Source organism: Phalangium opilio, unplaced genomic scaffold (assembly GCF_054372755.1).
Source record: "Phalangium opilio isolate 3A_F unplaced genomic scaffold, DU_Popi_V2 ptg000105l_1, whole genome shotgun sequence".
NCBI classification, from domain to species: domain Eukaryota; kingdom Metazoa; phylum Arthropoda; class Arachnida; order Opiliones; family Phalangiidae; genus Phalangium; species Phalangium opilio.
The window spans coordinates 10747118-10769066 of NW_028324207.1; the positions used below are offsets into that span (position 1 = coordinate 10747118).

General features: G+C 38.8%; 1 protein-coding gene and 1 long non-coding RNA gene across 4 annotated transcripts; both read right to left on the bottom strand.

Annotated features, from left to right (window-relative positions):
- Positions 1 to 4231: 4231 nt before the first annotated feature.
- RpS10b (Ribosomal protein S10b) lies at positions 4232 to 5475 on the bottom strand. Its single transcript, XM_089851630.1, has 4 exons — positions 5316 to 5475; positions 4846 to 5168; positions 4377 to 4492; positions 4232 to 4308 (listed from the first exon to the last, which is right to left on the bottom strand). The coding sequence occupies exons 2-4, from the start codon at positions 5162 to 5164 to the stop codon at positions 4276 to 4278; spliced, it is 468 nt and encodes a 155-aa protein (XP_089707756.1). The 5' UTR covers positions 5165 to 5168; positions 5316 to 5475; the 3' UTR covers positions 4232 to 4275.
- Positions 5476 to 6622: 1147 nt separating this feature from the next.
- On the bottom strand, positions 6623 to 9039 carry LOC149629949 (uncharacterized). Of its 3 annotated transcripts, none has more exons than XR_016374411.1 (2): positions 7833 to 9039; positions 6623 to 7252 (listed from the first exon to the last, which is right to left on the bottom strand). It is a non-coding gene; the product is annotated as an uncharacterized LOC149629949 (long non-coding RNA). The 3 variants fall into 3 exon arrangements; XR_016374410.1 differs by lacking the exon at positions 7833 to 9039 and adding an exon at positions 7488 to 7611; XR_016374409.1 differs by lacking the exon at positions 7833 to 9039 and adding an exon at positions 7488 to 7605 and having other exon boundaries at positions 6623 to 7393.
- Between the last annotated feature and the right edge of the window lie 12910 nt (positions 9040 to 21949).

Below are 21949 nucleotides of genomic sequence, written 5' to 3' on the forward strand. Positions count from 1 at the left end.
TTTGATCATCGACAACTACTTCAAATAATTCCCGGACGGTATTAGTCTTCTTCCCTTTAAATTTAACAAACTTAATTCCTAATTTTCATGTTCTTCGCAATCTCATTCCTCACCGAAGTCACTAGCCATTGTTATACTTCGAGCAAAGTCTCAAACGAAAATTACTAAGCTGAATTTAAAAATAAATAAAATAAAAGAACAATAATAATAGTCAACGCGCCTTTAACTGTATTTCACTACTTTTACTTCCACTGTTGAACCAGCCAGGAGCTACTACCCCATTACATTACACTGGCATTATGATCTAAACTACCCAATCAGCACTGACTTGCGTCTGTTAACCATAAAGAGTGACTTTCTAGTAGATTTTTAATTTTTTATAGCTACTACACCCCATTTTCAGAGCTAAAGGCCTTCCAAAAGCAGGTTCGAGTATTTATCGAGCCTTGGCTTGATACTCGAAACTTTTTCGAGTCTCAGAAAATCTCTTATCGAGTATCGAGCCGAGTACTCGGCTCGATACTCGATCGAGTACTCGAGTCTTATCGAGTACTCGCACAGCACTATATAATAAATTTAATGATAAGGTGCTAATTACGTTACTAAAATTATCTCAATTAACACTTGCCATTTTAACTTGGTTAAAGGGAAGATAACCTTATTTTGGTAGGAATCCAACGAGGTCTATATTCCCTTTAATTAAAATTTTAATTGGGAGTATTTTGTTAATTACAGTTTAAGCCTTTTCAAACAATAAAGAGAAAATTTTTTTTTAAATATTTTTCCCTCGAAAAAGTGACCTAAAATTAGTTTCAAATAGACTAATGACACCCCATGCTAATTCCCTATAGCGATTATTAGTCAAATAAAGGGTACTGCCATTACTCTAAAGAATGAATAGACTAGTGGCACCCCATGCTAATTCCCTATAGAGGTTATTATAAGGCAAATAAAGGGTGCTGCCGTTACTCTAAAGAATAAATAGACTAATGGCTCCCCATGCTAATTCCCCATAAGAGTTTATTACAGTCGAAGTTATACAGTTCCCATTACTCAGGCTGACAAATAGGGCCTGTACTTGTGGTCCTCTCCTTTGCATTAATGGAATGAATCCTCCTAGTCTGAAATCTATGTATTATCAAAAGTAATATAAGAAACCTCCCTTCGGGAGGAAAGTATACAAAGGCGAATTTTTTGCGATACATCCTCGTACCGCGAATGTCCCCGCGCACTTATACGGCCGTAAACAACGTTTAAAAAATAGGGCCGCGCCGCGTAGAGCGTAGGAATACATTCTCTGATCTCGCGTTTGCGTCGGCTGCTTAAGCGATTGCGTCGGCTGCTTAAGTGATTGCGTCGGCTGCTTAAGTTCGTCAATTTCACAAACTCATTGTAATTTTAAACTTTTTCAATGAAATAATTCATGCAGTATTTTTAGATTTTGATGATAATAAATCATTAATAGACAGGCAGTGACTAGATTATAGGATTTTCATAGGTCTTTGCATAAAATTTTAATTAAATCCTTACCTAGCCAAGGTACATGACTAACACTATACATAGATAGATTTTAAAATGGTGTTGTTATCTATCTCGAAATTTTATTCTTGTATTCATAATTTTCATCATCTTCAAACTAGATTTTACCGTATGTGAATATTTATTAGTAAAATCAGGAATCATCCGTTTCTTACGACAGACGGCTAAGCAGACTACACTAGTTTGAAGCGCTTTTTCCTCTTTCCTTTTCCAACGACCATATCGAAGGACTACCGTACCTTGTCCATGAGCAATAGTGTCTGAATATGGTATTTGGCGTTTCGAGGATGTATCGCGTGTTTTAACGTTATGGCTATGGCGCCTTGTATACTTCCCTCCCGTAGGGAGGTTTCTTATATTACTTCTGGTATTATGGAATTGACAAAGCAATGGCACCTCATATTAATTTCCCTTACAGTCAAAGATGAGGGCTGCCATTGCTCTAAGGGCTTTCAGGGTTTGGACACAATTTTTTTAAATTGAAAATCATTGACTATTCCAGCTTATCCCTGACGAAATTTTGAAACCAATATCCCCCTGACCATTTTAAGAAAGTGTTTACCACAGCCCACTTCATGGTGACACCTGCTGCCCATATTTAGCATATTTCTCGAACAGGGTTCGTACGGAACCTGGAAAAGTCAGGGGTATGAAAAATAGGGGAAAAGGTCAGGGATTTGAAACATTTTCGCAAAAAGTCAGGGATATGTCATAGATTTTGTTTGGTATATCAAACCATTCTTCATGCAATGTTAAATATGAGCCTGGTGTGATGAAGTTGGCTCTGACAAACACCTTAAAATGGTCAGGGATATAGACAAAATTTGGTCCAAGATAACCTGGAAAAGTCAGGGATTTTCAATGTAAAAATTTCGTACGAACCCTGTTGAAGCAATCATGGTTTGATACACCAAACAAAATCCCTGACCTTTCCCCCGACTTTTTTTAGGAAAAAGCCTTAAATCCCTGACTTATTCCCAAATCCCTGACTTATCCGGGTCTCGTACATAATCCCCCTGGACATAATCCCCCCGGACAAAATCCCCCTATTTTGGATTTGTCAAGACTTTTTCCCCCCGATTTTAGACGTGTTTGTACAAAATCCCCCCAGAGAAAACGTCCAGGACAAAATCCCCCAAAAGGAAAACTGTTCAACAAAATCCTACCGAAAGGATCATTTTATTGAAAATCCCCCAGATAATAGGCATTTAGAAGTAAAGGTAAACGGAAGCCCAAATCCAAAGGTTATCTTTAATAATAATGCAAAAGTATAATTCACAAGAGTGAAAGGTATTGCAAACAATGTTCCTAAACCAAAAGAAGTAAACTACTGATTTTGTTTTAACTTAATTCCAAAATTCCAATATTTTGGAAAAGGCGGCATTTTACGGTTAGTCAGCAATATTTTGGAAAAGGCGGAAATTTATGGTTAGTCAGCGATATTTTGGAAAAGGCGGAAATTTATGGTTAGTCAGCAATATTTTGGAAAAGGGGGAAATTTATGGTTAGTCAGCGATATTTTGGAAAAGGCGGAAATTTGTGGTTAGTCAAAAATATTTTGGAAAAGGCGGCAATTTATGGTTAGTCAGCGATATTCTGGAAAAGGCGGCAATTTATGGTTAGTCAGCAATACTTTGGAAAAGGGGGAAATTTATGGTTAGTCAGCGATATTTTGGAAAAGGCGGAAATTTGTGGTTAGTCGGCAATATTTTGGAAAAGGCGGAAATTTATGGTTATCAGCAGTATTTTGGAAAAGGCGGAAATTTATGGTTAGTCAGCGATATTTTGGAAAAGGCAGAAATTTATGGTTAGTCAGCAATATTTTGGAAAAGGCGGAAATTTATGGTTAGTCAGCGATATTTTGGAAAAGGCGGAAATTTATGGTTAGTCAGCGATATTTTGGAAAAGGCGGAAATTTATGGTTAGTCAGCAGTATTTTGGAAAAGGCGAAAATTTATGGTTAGTCGGCAATATTTTGGAAAAGGCGCAAATTTATGGTCATCAGCAGTATTTTGGAAAAGGAGGAAATTTATGGTTAGTCAGCGATATTTTGGAAAAGGCTGAAATTTAGGGTTAGTCAGCGATATTTTGGAAAAGGCGGAAATTTATAATTAGTCAGCGATATTTTGGAAAAGACGGAAATTTATGGTTAGTCAGCGATATTTTGGAAAAGGCGGAAATTTATAGTTAGTCAGCGATATTTTGGAAAAGGCGGAAATTTATGGTTAGTCAGCGATATTTTGGAAAAGGCGGAAATTTATGGTTAGTCAGCAATATTTTGGAAAAAGCGAAAATTTATGGTTAGTCGGCAATTCATACTATTTTCTCCATCATTGGTTCCGCTTTTCCTCGTAGGGGGAATACTACTATTTTTACTACTATCCTACTAAAAAAAATTCCACTGTGGAAAACGACCTCTAAAATAGGAATGACCCCTGAAGGGTTCGTCTCCAAGGTGGGGATTTCGTTCCGTAAGCGGGGGATTTTGTCTCCAATTTGGGAGGGATTTTGTCTCCAGTTTGGGGGGATTTTGTCTGCAAATGGGGGGATTTTTTCTTATGCCCATTTGGACGGGGGGAAATTTTTGGGGGGATTATGTCCAGGGGGATTATGGGAGTCACCCGACTTATCCAGCTTCCATATGAACCTGGTTTTTTAAACTCAATGATAAAATAAGCAGTACAGAATAAAGTCATGTTTTCACATATTTATTTATATTGAAGATACAAAAGATGTTTAAGGAGCTCGGCCACGACCAAATCCACCCTTCTGTTCATGAAACACAAATAAAAAATCAATATTAATGTTACCAATTCAAAATGAAAAATGAGACTTACAAATTCCAATTTGGTATCAGCTCCGATACCGACATCTCCCTTCTTGTCTGGGCCACCGGGAGTGCGACGGTACGCTTCCCTGTCGCTACCAACACCCTTGGGAGCAGATTCTGGAGCTAAAAAAATGATTTAGACAACAATGATATAAAAAATAGACTAATGGCACCCAGTGTTTTTTTGCCATGGAATTTAATACAGTGGAAGGTAAGGGGCTGCCGTTACTATAGAGAATAAATAGACTAATAGCACTCCATGTTAATTCCCATAGAGCTTAGAAGGGCCAAAGGGAGGGGCTGCCATTACTGTAGAGAATAATTAGACTAATGGCAACCCATGTTATTTTTGCAATAGAATTTAATACAGTAAAAGGTAAGGGCTTGCCATTACTCTAGAGAGCAAATAGACTAATGGCACTCCATGTAAATTGCCATAGAGCTTACAAGGGGCAAAGGTAGGGGCTGCGGCTTACCTTTGGTTCGTGGTCTGGCGGGCTCGGACCTCATTTGCCTCTTCAACGTTGATGGTACAATTTCAGGGGGTAGATGGAGGAAATCCCTAAGGTATTGAATACCCTCATTCGTCAAATACCAATAGTAATGTCTCCACGCAAACTGTTCCTTCACGTATCCCTTCGACTTCAAAGATTGCAATGCCTTGATTACGTGTAAATTGGGAACTTTGTCCAATTCGGGGTGTTTAGGAGCGTTCAAGTCTTTCTTGGCCACCAAAACGCCTTCTTTGAATAAATATTCGTAGATGGTAACGCGGTTCTTCTTGGGCATCAACATATTTCTAAGAATTAAACGTTAGAAACACGTTTTTAACACACGTTAACGTTAACGTAAGCGGCCAAGGCTTAGCGCAACATGCAACATCACACGCCGTTTATTCAATTTTTAAGCCTAATTTAGTATATTAAATAAAGAAATAATTATTTACCTGTATTTTCTAGATCACAATTAGTATTTCCAAAATGATTCGGATAATAAAATTAGAGTTTTCGGTGATGATTACAAAGATTTAATTTTTACATCAACCCTCTTCAAAAAGCTCCTAGTGCTCAAAGGCTCTGAAGAAAAGGAACAAGTTCGACAAGACTCAAGAGCAGGGCTGGAAATAAGCACAGGTCCACAGGACTTTTTCTTTTTCGTTTTTGATTAGGAACAAGGGCTGGACAATCATTGTCCAATAAAATTTAATTTAAAATGTCCCATAAGTATTTTAGAAATTAAGGGGGTCACAGGACATTTTGACCAATAGTTTTCTGAAGTTTTGATAGCTTGACCATGAATAAAGGAAGCGCGTGAGGAAATTTGTTTTCACTCTACAGGATAGGCAACTCCCTATCTCGAACGGCAGCTTATTCTTTATATACTCTGTTACAACATCGGTTGTAACCTAGCTTTGTACGTGCTGACAACAGACAAAATACTTGAGGATTTTCAGGATTTAAAATATCCGCGAGTTTTTTAGCTCGAGTGCACGGACCTTAGTTTAAAATACGTGTAGCAGGCTGTAGGCAATTTCACACATATTTGAAACTAAGGGAAGGCCCAGAGGCCCGTGCACTCTAGCTAAAAACTCGCGGATATTTTAAATCCTGAAAATCCTCAAGTTTTTAGTCTCTTGACAGCACGTACAAAGCTACGTTACATAGAGACCTAGGTTTACGCGTGCTGACAACCGATGTTGTAACAAAGTATATACAGAATAAGCTGTCGTTCGAGATAGGGAGTTGCCTATCCTATAGCGTGAAAACAAATTTCCGTACGCGCATTCTTTATCCATGGCTTAACTGTGAAGATGCGGCACTATTTATGCACATACCAGTGGACAATGTCCAATTAATTCTCCAGTCAAATAGGGGAGGTCACTATAATAAATGTTTCTTATTTCTGGCCCTGTTCAAGAGCACCAACTCCGTGATGATTGGTTTCATAGAGATAGGAACATATATACCTCTAGAGTCACAACGTATATCCCGAGACAGGCCGCACTTTTTAAAACCATGTAAACTTTATCATTCGACACCAGCGCCACTATCGGCGATATTCTTAACTAAAATATTATTCGAGCTACAAATAGATGGCGTTGCTAAAAAAGGTTTTCGCGCTAAAAATGACTTTTTGGCGGGAAAAATGAACTTTTCGCGGTAAATCTGTAACTTTTTCAAACTTTTTTCAGTTGACGGACCTTATATTATTTTATTTGTTCTTAACTATCTAAATAAATGTTTCCAAAGTATATTTAAGTGTTTTATTTTATTTCTGTTCAAAATTTAACAAAATGGGTAGAAAATGCGCTGTTTCCTCTTGTAAAAATACTGGAAGAAACAAAAAGGTTTAATGCCATAGGTGAAAACCCAATAAATTAAACGTTGACATTATTAATTTATTAAACTAAGTTGTTATCACAATAAGCCATAGGAAAAACGGACTGGGTTCCAACTGCAAATGACGCGATTTGCGGAGATAATTTTGAGGCAAATGCCTTTCGGGAAAATGCTTCCATTATTAAAGTACTGACAACTTGGACTAATAATAGAAACTTAGCTTTACTTAGTCCAGGCTGACAAGAACTGAGATTCCTTCTTTATTTTTACCGGAATCAAATGAGGATCTCCTAAATTCTAATTTACTGTTTTGCAAAATAACTTTTGGTGCTTATTTAACTTGTTAATACAATTTACAGAAAACATACGCTAGAACAATCCCAAATGAAACCTTTCCCCAAACCACTCACGCGTCGGTAAATGAAACGGTTGAAAATAGGCCTACCTTATTGCCAACTATTCAAGCGGCGGTCAATATCACACTCCAAACTAGCCTATACCTTTGGCAAGTTACATTGAGGTCAATGAACCCGCGGAGCATAATCTAGACGAAAATGCAATAGAGGATATCGCGCATTAACTGTAGAAGTTGGAGCATTTTCCCAACGCACAGAAATGTATGACATCCCAATGGACATTGAAGAACACGATAGCCCTCTGTTTGTTGTATGTACAGAGCTACAGGCTATATCATTGTAATTTTAGGGGCTTTGTCAAACATTAACGTATTTCCACAGACAATATCCATCTAAGGATATTGCCAAAATCATAGATCTTACTGAAAAATGCCTTAGAAGTCTTAAATCTTGAAAAATGTCGTGGTTGCATTAAAAACATTCCACTCAAAATAGAAACTCTTGTTGACGATGCTTAATTCATGAAAACATATTTCCCACTCTAACGGAGCACATATATTACCAAGAGTTCGGATGGAACCACGATTTAAATCACATTGTTAAAAAGGCAATAAACATCTACACAGATATCAGGCTGAGGAAAATAGCAAAGAATATGAACGAGAAAATGAAAAGAGAATATTAGAAAACGACTGACCAAACTGATTTTATTCCAAGGACAATAGTAGTATATTTATAATTTGAATTTATTTATTAGTTGATACGTACATTTTACATTCAGCATTCATGATTCGTTCATTCACTCCAAAAAAATAATGTTTGTTTAATTAACTTGTCAAATCATCATCAATTTGTTTAATTAATTCATTATCACTTCCCTCGAATTTGCTAGAATACAATACACGCATAGACACAGTAGCAGACTACGCCGTTGAAAATATATCAAAATAGTTCTTCCGTTTTGGCACAGATGGCGCTGGGTGTATTTGATAAAGTATACTGTTTTTAACGTTGTATATTCACTAATGATAAGGTTAAAGTCTATGGGGACGCTTCCATGTTGTGACTCTAGAGGTATATATGTTCCTATCTCTATGATTGGTTTGTTTTCTGAATCACGGCCAGCTACGCCGATTTCCATGTTAATAGTTGGCCGTACCATAACCAAGCTTCCCACTATAGCCACAGATGGGGTATATAGTCTCTATGCTAACGCATTTCTCACGTTGTAGACGCGCAGCGAGTGACCAAGAATGGCGGCGACTGACGAGCGCTACGCTAGGAAGTAAACAACTTCATAAACTTAGGTAAGTGGAAATGATTTAAATTATTATTAATTATGCTTTAATTTATATAAAATAACTACAAAAATACGATAATTATATAACGGTATTGCGTGATAGACCGTTAAAGCCACACCTTTTAAAAAATAGCTATTTTCACCACTAAGATATTTTTTCCACACTGCAAAGTTCTAGTACCCTTCCTCTCTCGCAGCCTGGGAAATAAGGATATTTTTTAGACTAGTCCCTGGGACCAGTGACCCCCCTAGTGTCCGAAATAGTCAACTGGTCCCAGTCTTTGTTCTCATATAGATTTGCAATTAATATACTGCTCCCAAGGACCAGTAGCCCCCACTTTTTGAATTTAAAAACTAGTCCAAGCATTTAATAAACTGGTTTTGGACCAACTTGATATTTTTGCACACTGCAAATTGCACCGATAAAAACCAAGGCTTACCAAGTAAGACCATTCACACCAGGGCTGGAAATAAGAAAAAATAGTTATAGGACATGTGTCCAGTGCAGTGCACAAAAAAGTGTCCCATCATCATAGTCAAGCTATCAAAACGTCGGAAAAATTTACTGGTCAACTGTCCAGTGACCCCCTTAGTTTTTAAAAGGTTATGGGACATTTTAAAATTTTATTGGACAATGTCCAGTGTTCTGTGCCCTCTGCTTATTTTCGGCCCTGATTCACACCGGGAAATACTTGCACACAGGCATGGAAATAAGGTTTATTTCTAAATTAGTTCTCCAGACCAGTGACCCCTGGTGTTTTGAATATTAAACTGGTCCCAGGACCAGTAATCCTTTCCCAATTTTTTTGTACTGGTCCCAGGATTCGGGTTAATAAAGACAAAATTCAATGTTAAAAATGGTAAACTTTATTGCTTTCAGCATAAGTAACCTAATATTGTTATTACTAAAACTGCTAGGGGACACCTAGGCCCAGGGCCGGAAATAAGAAAACTTTCTTATAGAACATGTGTCCAGTAACGCCCCCATTTGATTGGAAAATGTGTTGGACTTTGTCCACTTGAGTGTGCATAAATAGTGTCGCATCTTCATAGTCAAGCTATCAAAATTAGTAAAATTTATTGGTCTAAATGTCCAGTGACCCCTTAGATTAGAAAAATATTATGGGACATTTTAAAATTTTATTGTTCTCTCTGCCTAGGAGTGTATAGAGTAGTATCAGCCCAATTTTGTCGTCTGCTTATAGATAGATCCATAAACGATATGCCTATACTTCGGGACTAGCACACATGAAAATCTGTGGTCTTTGTAATTTTTTAGTGATTGGAAAAAGGTGCCGCCATTTTAATCGCAAGTTTCTATGCCTTGTACAGTAAACCATGGGCTTTTAGATTGATTATTGACTCCTTAGCCATCAACATGGAAAAGTCGGATTATTTTAATAGTTTAGAGGCACATGTTCAAAACAGATACAAGGTAAAAATTGCGTACATTAATGATGTAGACCCATATTTGTTGAAGAACCAAGATTGTAAAGTAGTGAAGCCTGATCAACATGAAACTTTCCAATACCTGCCACCCGTTTCCTTTTCTGATATTTACTGCTATTTAATCGAAGGAATATCGCCCTATAGCAAGGAGCAATTGAAAAACTATAAAAGTTTAACGGGTTATAATCAGTTTAACGAAATATTAATTAACAGGTAGTTGAACCACTCACCTGAGTAAAAATGCTTTGAACAGACACTTAACTTGGCCAATGCATCACTTTCGCTAAGCCTTAGGTTTTGTATCCACAGCTTACGTCTACGGGCAGATAGCTCTTCTGTTTTGATTCCCTGGTTTCGTATTATTCCGGGAATGCAAAAAAACCTAATTTCGCGAACCTCAGGCAAATTCTTGTCACGTTTTTCACCGGTACAATCTTTCACACAACACTTCTTATGCTTTCTAGCCATAATTTGCGATTACAATGGCGGCTTACTACTTCCTCCTTGAAATCATTCAAAATACTAGGTTTCGTTATAGTTGGAAACTGAACTGAACTGAATCTTTCCCCAAAATATCATAGATGACGTTTCAGCAGTGGGAATCGATACTACTCTATACAAAAATGCTCAACTGGACTCCTGGAGTCGAAATTGATGTTAAAATGAAATTATAATTTAAGTGGTCCCCATATCAATTTTTAATAAAAGAAGGGGTACGTTCAGTAAGGAAAATCTCAAGGAAATCGCTGTTTGGTTGTTGGGCTCGAGAAGTGACGTAGAAGGTTGTTGAACGGTAAAGAGACATTTTGAAGTTAGCGCTGTTTTCGAAAATGGACTTGGGGACAAAGCACAAATGGCTCGTCTCAATTATTAACAGGCTCGCAAATAAGGAATTTTTTTTATGAAAATGATGTCTATTTGAATGGTAGAAGTAGTTTTGTAAAGAAAACTAATACAATTACTGTAGGAATAGCATTATTGGAATTTAAATTTTAAATCCCGCGCCAAATTTTTGTCAGTCGAGTGTTCAACAGTCAAGCGCTACGTCACGCCATCAAAGAAAACCATATCGATTAGATGGTTTTTTTGATGGGCAAGCGCTGAGCATCATGATGTCAAAACTGGAAACGCGAAAAAGCGTACAGTAGGGAAAATCTGACATCGCTTAATAAGCGCTGTCATCAAAGAGGGTTACTGAACGTACCCAAGGAATTTATAAACTAGTCATTGGGACCAGTGACCCTCATATTTTGAAATAAAAAAATAACAGGTCCAAGCTTATAATATACTGGTTTTTGACCAATAAACCAGTCTTATTTCCATGCCTGCTCGCAAACGTTTTCCTTCAGCCCGCACCAAGACCGGAAATAAGCACAGGACACTAGACATAAAAATTTAAAAATGTCCCATAATTTTTGTATAAACTTAGGATGGTCACTGGACATTTTGACCAATATAGACAATGAAGATGCGAAGCTATTTTCCAAACTTAAGCTTAACGAGAAACCGCGGAAGGGACAGCTAGCATACAGCCGCTATTTTCTGGGAATAGCCGTATAAAACGCCATCTATCGGAGACAAATTGAAGTGGTGAAAAATAATTTGCCCGGGAAATGGCACGAAACTTAAATTAGGCTTAATGCATATTTTTTTTCTAACTTCAAACTTACATTATTTATTGGGAATTGGGAATTTCTATTAAGGCCCAAAAATTGGGTGCTTAAAATTTTGGGCCTAAATAGCCAACGTTCTTAGGGCTGATATTAGGCCCAATAGAGACTATTTAGGCCCAAAAATTGGGTGCTTAAAATTTCGGGCCTAAATAGCCAACGTTCTTAGGGCTGATATTAGGCCCAATAGAGACTATTTAGGCCCAATAGAGACTATTTAAGCCCAAATATTTGGGCCTAAATAGCAAGGCGTTTGGAGACTGGCTATATAGGCGCAAATTTTGGGCTTGAAAGAGAAATAAAACAGAGCAAAAAGGGGAAAATAACAATTATAATATCAGTAGTCATTACACGACTCATGTGGCTTTAATACCTAATTTAGTTTCGAAAGTTATCGATAGATGTCGCTTTATACGGCTACCCCACAAAATAACGGCTGTCTGCTATTTGGCCGTTTCACGTCGACCTCAAATTGAATTGGGTATCTACCCTTTTAATATATCTATGCATAATCTTCCCAGCATCCTCAGCGGTTGGGTAGGGTCGTACAGTACGAAATTGTACAATGGCGCTACGCGGCAGCACTTAACAATCACCTACCGAAGGGTAGGGGCGTGCGCGAGGTACTCTGGGAGAATTTAGGTGTCGCGAGTAGCCCATTATCATTTCCAATACATCTCATCTAACTTATCCCTAATAGTTGGACGGCACACCAATGTTTTTAGTTTTCCACACCAATAATCAATCCGAACACAACTCGATCTTATAGTCTGACAGCACACCTATCTTTATTTTTCACCCTTTTCTTTCATATCTGCATCTTACATTATCCAAGCACGGTAGGTATAAATCCATGCCGTGTCGCACCTCCATTCACAACGGCGAAATTTGCACGCCTTTCCCTTCAACCGAAAATTGTCCCGATAAAAACCAAGGCTTCGCGTACGTGACGGTCTTGTTATAAATCCGTGCCGTGCACACCCCCATTCACACCGGCGAAATTTGCACGGCTTTCCCTTCAGCCGAAACCGGCCGCCACGGTAAAAACCAAGGCCCGTCCCTATAAAATCAAACGTTTTGCGTAAGCGACGCTCTTGTTATAAATCCGTGCCGTGGCACACCCCCATTCACACCGGCGAAATTTGCGCGGCTTTCCCTTCAGCCGAAACCCTCCACGGTAAAAACCAAGGCCCGTCGCGATAAAAACCAAAGCTTCGCCAACATTTTTATAACAGACCTGAGTGCGCTATCTCAGGGTAGGGAGTCAATGCGTATTTTGGTACCACGCATAGATGACGCTTTTGAAAACCTCAAATCTCTAAATTAACCACATTTTAAAATTCTAAGTAAAATAACGTCACATTTTAAAATAGGAATAAAATAGTAACACATTTTAAAATAGGAATAAAATAGTAACACATTTTAAAATAGGAATAAAATAGTAACACATTTTAAAAATATAAAATAGTAACACATTTTAAAAATATAAAATAGTAACACATTTTAAAAATATAAAATAGTAACACATTTTAAAAATATAAAATAGTCTCAAATTTTACTTGCTAGTTTACTTATATTTTTAAAATATAACCTTTTACTATTCCTAAGTTCAAAAAGTGATACTATTTTTATTTATATTTTTAAAATTCGATACTATTTTTATTTATATTTTTAAAATTCGATACTATTTTTATTTATATTTTTAAAATTCGATACTATTTTTATTTATATTTTTAAAATTCGATACTATTTTTATTTATATTTTTAAAATTCGATACTATTTATATTTATATTTATATTTTTAAAATTCGATACTATTTATATTTATATTTTTAAAATTCGATACTATTTTTATTTATATTTTTAAAATTCGATACTATTTTTATTTATATTTTTAAAATTCGATACTATTTTTATTTATATTTTTAAAATTCGATACTATTTTTATTTATATTTTTAAAATTCGATACTATTTTTATTTATATTTTTAAAATTCGATACTATTTTTATTTATATTTTTAAAATTCGATACTATTTTTATTTATATTTTTAAAATTCGATACTATTTTTATTTATATTTTTAAAATTCGATACTATTTTTATTTATATTTTTAAAATTCGATACTATTTTTATTTATATTTTTAAAATGCGATACCATTTTTATTTATATTTTTAAAATGCGATACCATTTTTATTTATATTTTTAAAATGCGATACCATTTTTATTTATATTTTTAAAATGCGATACCATTTTTATTTATATTTTTAAAATGCGATACCATTTTTATTTATATTTTTAAAATGCGATACCATTTTTATTTATATTTTTAAAATGCGATACCATTTTTATTTATATTTTTAAAATGCGATACCATTTTTATTTATATTTTTAAAATTAGACGCCATTTTACATATAATTTTAAAATTAGACGCCATTTTACATATAATTTTAAAGTTAGACGCCATTTTACTTATTTTAAAGTTAGACGCCATTTTACTTATAATTTTAAAGTTAGACGCCATTTTACTTATAATTTTAAAGTTAGACGCCATTTTACTTATAATTTTAAAGTTAGACGCCATTTTACTTATAATTTTAAAGTTAGACGCCATTTTACTTATAATTTTAAAGTTAGACGCCATTTTACTTATAATTTTAAAGTTAGACGCCATTTTACTTATAATTTTAAAGTTAGACGCCATTTTACTTATAATTTTAAAGTTAGACGCCATTTTACTTATAATTTTAAAGTTAGACGCCATTTTACTTATAATTTTAAAGTTAGACGCCATTTTACTTATAATTTTAAAGTTAGACGCCATTTTACTTATAATTTTAAAGTTAGACGCCATTTTACTTATAATTTTAAAGTTAGACGCCATTTTACTTATAATTTTAAAGTTAGACGCCATTTTACTTATAATTTTAAAGTTAGACGCCATTTTACTTATAATTTTAAAGTTAGACGCCATTTTACTTATAATTTTAAAGTTAGACGCCATTTTACTTATAATTTTAAAGTTAGACGCCATTTTACTTATAATTTTAAAGTTAGACGCCATTTTACTTATAATTTTAAAGTTAGACGCCATTTTACTTATAATTTTAAAGTTAGACGCCATTTTACTTATAATTTTAAAGTTAGACGCCATTTTACTTATAATTTTAAAGTTAGACGCCATTTTACTTATAATTTTAAAATTAGACGCCATTTTACTTATAATTTTAAAGTTAGACGCCATTTTACTTATAATTTTAAAATTAGACGCCATTTTACTTATAATTTTAAAATTAGACGCCATTTTACTTATAATTTTAAAATTAGACGCCATTTTACTTATAATTTTAAAATTAGACGCCATTTTACTTATAATTTTAAAATTTGACGCCATTTTACTTATAATTTTAAAATTTGACGCCATTTTACTTATAATTTTAAAATTTGACGCCATTTTACTTATAATTTTAAAATTAGACGCCATTTTACTTATAATTTTAAAATTAGACGCCATTTGTTATTAATTTAAAAATGTGACGCTATTTTATTTTTCAAAAGCGTCATCTACTCGTGGTGCCGAAATACGCCTTGACTCCCTACCCTGAGATAGCGTACTCAGGCCTGTTATAATAAGGTTGGCGAAGCCCATAGCGTCGCCGAGGCTTAGTGAGTTTTAGCCTACTAGTATCAATGCACCGTTTCCATTAGAACTTAAACTCTGTTCATTTCTTAACATGGTTTTAATTGTACTCTCTCGGTTTTAAATACTAGGCCTAGGCAATATATTTTAATATTAAATTACAAAAGGTTCTCCTACACGTCCGTCGTAGTTTAGTTTACACATTAACTCCATAGAAGCGTGAACATTTCAACTGCTCATGCGCGGCCACAAGTGTGAAGGGTTTTAAATTATCGAACAAGGTTTCAAAGTTTTAAAAGGAATACCTCTTTTCCTAAAAATTCCCTAAGTTTCTTAATAGCATGCGATTATGCACAAATAAAATTTAGATGAATTTTTAGGAAAATAACTATTTGTTTTAAAACCTTTTCACGATAATTTAAAACCCTGTGACTAAAATTTCAACAGATTTGATCAAGTTTTTTTAAAAATTAGGGCCAAAAATCGTGTTCCTGCCATAGACGGCCATGTTCAATTTTTTTTCTAGCGAAAAATCCGAAAATTTTCCTATACGCGCATGATCTAGTGGGTGTGGTTGTAAAAAGTTAGGCTAGGAGTGTATATCCGTGGAGTAGAAATTTAAAATAAGTTGAATTTTTAAATTGGTCCCTCCTCAATTTTCATAAAAATTCTTAATTAATAAACTGGTCCCAAGGACCAGTAACTCCCCGCATTTGGAATAAAAAAATGGTCCGAGCAATTAACAAACTGGTTTTGGACTTGTGCTATTTCCAAGACTGGTCGCAAGTGCGGAAGGGTAGTAGAAGTTTGCAGTGTGGCAAAAATAGGATGGTTGAGAAAAATAGCGATTTTTGAAAAGGGTGCAGACGTGCCTTTTAATTGAACTTACCTAATTAGTAATGTCAAAATATTTGCTAGTTTATTTAGCTTTAATTAATATTATAACCGTTATTCGCGTAACAACTACTAAACGCTGAAACTTTTAATTAAGTATATATTGATTAGATTAATCAAAATTAAACTCGACTGCGGTCAACCGCGAACTTGTAAAGACTGTGAATTTGGGAGAGGATCGTTACTTCAGCTTGGTAGGCCTAAACCTTGAGTACTATTTTCGTTAAATTCATGACGCGATCAGGGTGGGAAATAAGGTTTTTTTTTATCTGGTCATTAGGCCAGCGAGTCTGGGAAATAAGTATATTTTTTTAAATTAGCCCTTGGAACCAGTGACCCCCCCTAGTGTCCTAAATAATAAACTGGTCTCAGGACTGGTCCCCGACTTTGTTCTCCTATAGATTAACAATTAATAAACTGGTCCCGAGGACCAGTAACCCCCATTTTTTTAATTTAAAAAACTGGTCCAAGAAATTAATAAACTGGTTTTTGGACCAGAGGAAGTGTGCTATTTCCCAGACTGCGGCAGCGACCCCCGCCCCCTGGTCCGGAATAACTGGTCCATGACCATTGACTAGGGAACGTCGTCTTCTAAACTAAAAAAAGTGGACATTTAAAATATTTGACTTTAAGTCTGGACTCTGGTTACCCTTGAATTTTCGTAGTGGTCCCTCCGATTTAATTTTTTAACTGTACCAGGCAATTTTTAAACTGGTCATTTTCCCTGTCCAGTGTCCCGTGCTTATTTCCGGCCCTGCGTATAATTTTAATTATTTTAAAATTTAAAATGGTTTAGCTGCTGCAAGTCATACGTTTGACTCTCAAAGAATATAAATAGGAAAAGTGATGCTATTTGTTTACTAACACTGACTTTGACGTGACTGGTTCTCCGCGTGAGATTACCTAATACAAGAAACACTTATTGAGACAAAGATGAATGAAAATTCTTCAATGGAGGTACTTGACCAAGGGATGGTCTCAGCAGCGGAAGTTGTAGTAGTGTCAAGTATCTTCCCAGAGTGGGAAGTGAATGGATGCGTGTATCCAAATATCAGCTACGTGCAGAATTATGAGGTTGTGAGCAGCGAATCTCCACAGACGATTCTAAATGGAATTTCACCCGAAATGTTGGAAATTGAAGAAGTAACTTCCGCGATGCAAAGTTGTCTCGACGTCACTTCGGCGATACCAAGTTGCATCGACGACGCTCCCGCGATGCCAAGTTTCCTCGACGACACTTCGGCGATGCATAGTTCTTTCGACGTTACATTAGCGATGCATAGTTATTTCGACCTAACTTTGGCGGCGCAAAGTTCTTTCGATGTTAATTCGGCGATGCATAGTTATTTCGACGACACTTCCGCGATGCCAAGTACCCTCGACGACACTTCCGCGATGCCAAGTACCCTCGACGACACTTCCGCGATGCCAAGTACCCTCGACGACACTTCCGCGATGCCAAGTACCCTCGACGACACTTCCGCGATGCCAAGTACCCTCGACGACACTTCCGCGATGCCAAGTACCCTCGACGACACTTCCGCGATGCCAAGTACCCTCGACGACACTTCCGCGATGCCAAGTACCCTCGACGACACTTCCGCGATGCCAAGTACCCTCGACGACACTTCCGCGATGCCAAGTACCCTCGACGACACTTCCGCGATGCCAAGTACCCTCGACGACACTTCCGCGATGCCAAGTACCCTCGACGACACTTCCGCGATGCCAAGTACCCTCGACGACACTTCCGCGATGCCAAGTACCCTCGACGACACTTCCGCGATGCCAAGTACCCTCGACGACACTTCCGCGATGCCAAGTACCCTCGACGACACTTCCGCGATGCCAAGTACCCTCGACGACACTTCCGCGATGCCAAGTACCCTCGACGACACTTCCGCGATGCCAAGTACCCTCGACGACACTTCCGCGATGCCAAGTACCCTCGACGACACTTCCGCGATGCCAAGTACCCTCGACGACACTTCCGCGATGCCAAGTACCCTCGACGACACTTCCGCGATGCCAAGTACCCTCGACGACACTTCCGCGATGCCAAGTACCCTCGACGACACTTCCGCGATGCAAAGTACCCTCGACGCGATTTCGGCGATCCAGAGTTCTATCGACAACACTTCCGCGATACAAAGTTCCCTGAGCGACACTTCGGCGATGGAAAGTACCCTCGACGACACTTCCGCGATGCAGAGTTCCCTCGAGGTCAATTCGGCAATCCAAATTACCCTCGACAACGCTTCGGTGATGCAAAGTACCCTCCACGACACTTCCGCGATGCCAAGTACTCTCGACACTTCCGCGATCCAAAGTACCCTCGAGGACAATTCGGCGATCCAGAGTTCTATCGACAACACTTCCGCGATACAAAGTTCCCTGAGCGACACTTCGGCGATGGAAAGTACCCTCGACGACACTTCCGCGATGCAGAGTTCCCTCGAGGTCAATTCGGCAATCCAAATTACCCTCGACAACGCTTCGGTGATGCAAAGTACCCTCCACGACACTTCCGCGATGCCAAGTACTCTCGACACTTCCGCGTTCCAAAGTACCCTCGAGGACAATTCGGCGATCCAGAGTTCTATCGACAACACTTCCGCGATACAAAGTTCCCTGAGCGACACTTCGGCGATGGAAAGTACCCTCGACGACACTTCCGCGATGCAGAGTTCCCTCGAGGTCAATTCGGCAATCCAAATTACCCTCGACAACGCTTCGGTGATGCAAAGTACCCTCCACGACACTTCCGCGATGCCAAGTACTCTCGACACTTCCGCGATCCAAAGTACCCTCGAGGACAATTCGGCGATGCAAAGTTCCCTGGACGTTAATTCGCCGATGCAAAGTACCCTCGACGACACTTCGCCGATGCAAAGTACCCTCGACGACACTTCGCCGATGCAAAGTACCCTCGACGACGCTTCCGCGATACAAAGTACCCTCACCGACACTTCCGCGATGCAAAGTACCATCGAAGTTAATTTGACGATGCAAAATTCCCTCGACATTAATTCGGCGGTGCAAAATACCCTCGATGCGATTTCGGCGATCCAGAGTTCTATCAACGACTCTTCCACGATACAAAGCTCCCTCAACGATTCTTCGGCGATGGAAATTTCCCTCGACGACGCTTCGACGATGCATAGTTCCCTGGACGTTAATTTGGCGATGAAAAGTTCCATTGACGTTAATTCGACGATTCAAAGTACCCTCGATGCGATTTCGGCGATCCAGAGTTCTATCAACGACACTTCCGCGATACAAAGTACCCTCGACGACACTTCCGCGATCCAAAGTACCCTCGATAACGCATCGATGATGCAAAGTACCCTCGATAACGCATCGATGATGCAAAGTACCCTCGACAACGCTTCCGCGTTGCAAAGTACCCTCGACAACGCTTCCGCGTTGCAAAGTACCCTCGACAACGCTTCCGCGTTGCAAAGTACCCTCGACAACGCTTCCGCGATGCAAAGTACCCTCGACAACGCTTCCGCGATGCAAAGTACCCTCGACAACGCTTCGGCGATCCAAAGTACCCTCGACAACGCTTCGGCGATCCAAAGTACCCTCGACAACGCTTCGGCGATCCAAAGTACCCTCGACGACGCTTCCGCGATCCAAAGTACCCTCGACGACACTTCCGCGATCCAAAGTACCCTCGACGACACTTCCGCGATCCAAAGTACCCTCGACGACACTTCCGCGATCCAAAGTACCCTCGACGACACTTCGGCGATGGAAAGTACCCTCGACAACACTTCCACGATCCAAAGTACCCTCGACAACGCATCGATGATGCAAAGTACCCTCGACAACGCTTCGGCAATCCAAAATACCCTCGACGACACTTCGGCGATGGAAAGTACCCTCGACGACACTTCCGCGATCCAAAGTACCCTCGACAACGCATCGATGATGCAAAGTACCCTCGACAACACTTCGGCAATCCAAAGTACCCTCGACGACACTTCGGCGATGGAAAGTACCCTCGACGACACTTCCGCGATCCAAAGTACCCTCGACAACGCATCGATGATGCAAATTACCCTCGACAACGCTTCCGCGATGCAAAGTACCCTCGACAACGCTTCCGCGTTGCAAAGTACCCTCGACAACGCTTCGGCGATCCAAAGTACCCTCGAGGTCGATTCGGCAATGCAAAGTTCCCCCGACGACACTTCCGTGATGCAGAGTTCCCTCGACCACACTTCCGCGATGCAGAGTTCCCTCGACCACACTTCCGCGATGCAGAGTTCCCTCGACCACACTTCCGCGATGCAGAGTTCCCTCGACCACACTTCCGCGATGCAGAGTTCCCTCGACCACACTTCCGCGATGCAGAGTTCCCTCGACCACACTTCCGCGATGCAGAGTTCCCTCGACCACACTTCCGCGATGCAGAGTTCCCTCGACCACACTTCCGCGATGCAAAGTACTCTCGACGTTAATTCGTCAATCCAAAGTACCCTGGCCGTTAATTCGACGATGCAAAGTTCTTTCGACGTCACTTCCGCGATGCAAAATTCCCTCGACGTTAATTCGGCGATGCAAAGTACCCTCGATGCGATTTCGGCGATCCAGAGTTCTATCAACGACTCTTCGGCGATACAAAGCTCCCTCAACGACTCTTCGGCGATGGAAAGTTCCCTCGACGACTCTTCGGCGATGGAAAGTACCCTCGACGTTAATTCGCCGATCCAAAGTACCCTCGATACCACTTCCACGATCCAAAGTACCCTCGAAGTTAATTCGTCGATGCAGAGTTCCCTCGAGGTCAATTCGTCGATGCAGGGTTCCCTAGACGTTACTTCTACTCTAAATAATTTACTGGAAGATGTTTTTGCGCAACCAATACTACGGGACAAAACACCACAAGGAAAACACCAAAACGAAATCCCTCAAAATGAAATCGCTAACATCGAAGCTTCTGAAAAACCAACGCCACCAATCAGAGCTACAGCGAAACAAATCCAAAAGTATGAAATGCAAATCGCAACTACGCAAGATGAAGCTGCAACAAAAGATACTTCGCAACTAAGCGTAACTGCAAAGGAAATTCCATTGCATCATTTTGTGGTTGAGGATGAAGCTACCACAAAGGAAAATGTTCTAGCGATGGGTATTCTAGACGACAATACTCTGGAAATGCAAATCGCAACTACGCAAGATGAGACTGCAACAAAACTACCTTCACAACTAAACGTAACTACAAAGGAAATTCCATCGCATCATTTTGTGGCTGAAGATAAAGCTACCACAGAACTAATTTCAAAGGAAAATGTCCTAGCGATGAATATTCTAGAGGAAAATACTCTGGAACTGCAAATCGCAACTACGCAAGATGAAGCTGCAACAAAAGACACTTCGCAACTAAACGTAACTACAGAGGAAATACCATCGCATCATTTTGTGGCTGAGGATAAAGCTACCACAAAGGAAAATGTCCCAGCGATGGACATTCTAGAGGACAATACTCTGGAAATGCAAATCGCAACTACGCAAGATGAAGCTGCAACAAAAGATACTTCACAACTAAGCGTAACTGCAAAGGAAATTCCATCGCATCGTTTTGTGGCTGAGGATGAAGCTACCACAAAGGAAAATGTCCCAGCGATGGACATTCTAGAGGACAATACTCTGGAAATGCAAATTGCAACTGTGCAAGATGAAGCTGCAACAAAAGACACTTCAGAACTAAACGTAGCTACAATGGAAATTCCATCGCATCATTTTGTGGTTGAGGATGAAGCTACCACTAAGGAAAATGTGCAAGCGATGGAAATTCTAGAGGAAAATACTCTGGATATGCAAATCCAAACGATGCAAGATGAAGCTGCAACAAAAGACACTTCACAACTAAACGTAGCTACAATGGAAATTCCATTCCATTATTTTGTGGTTGAGGACAACG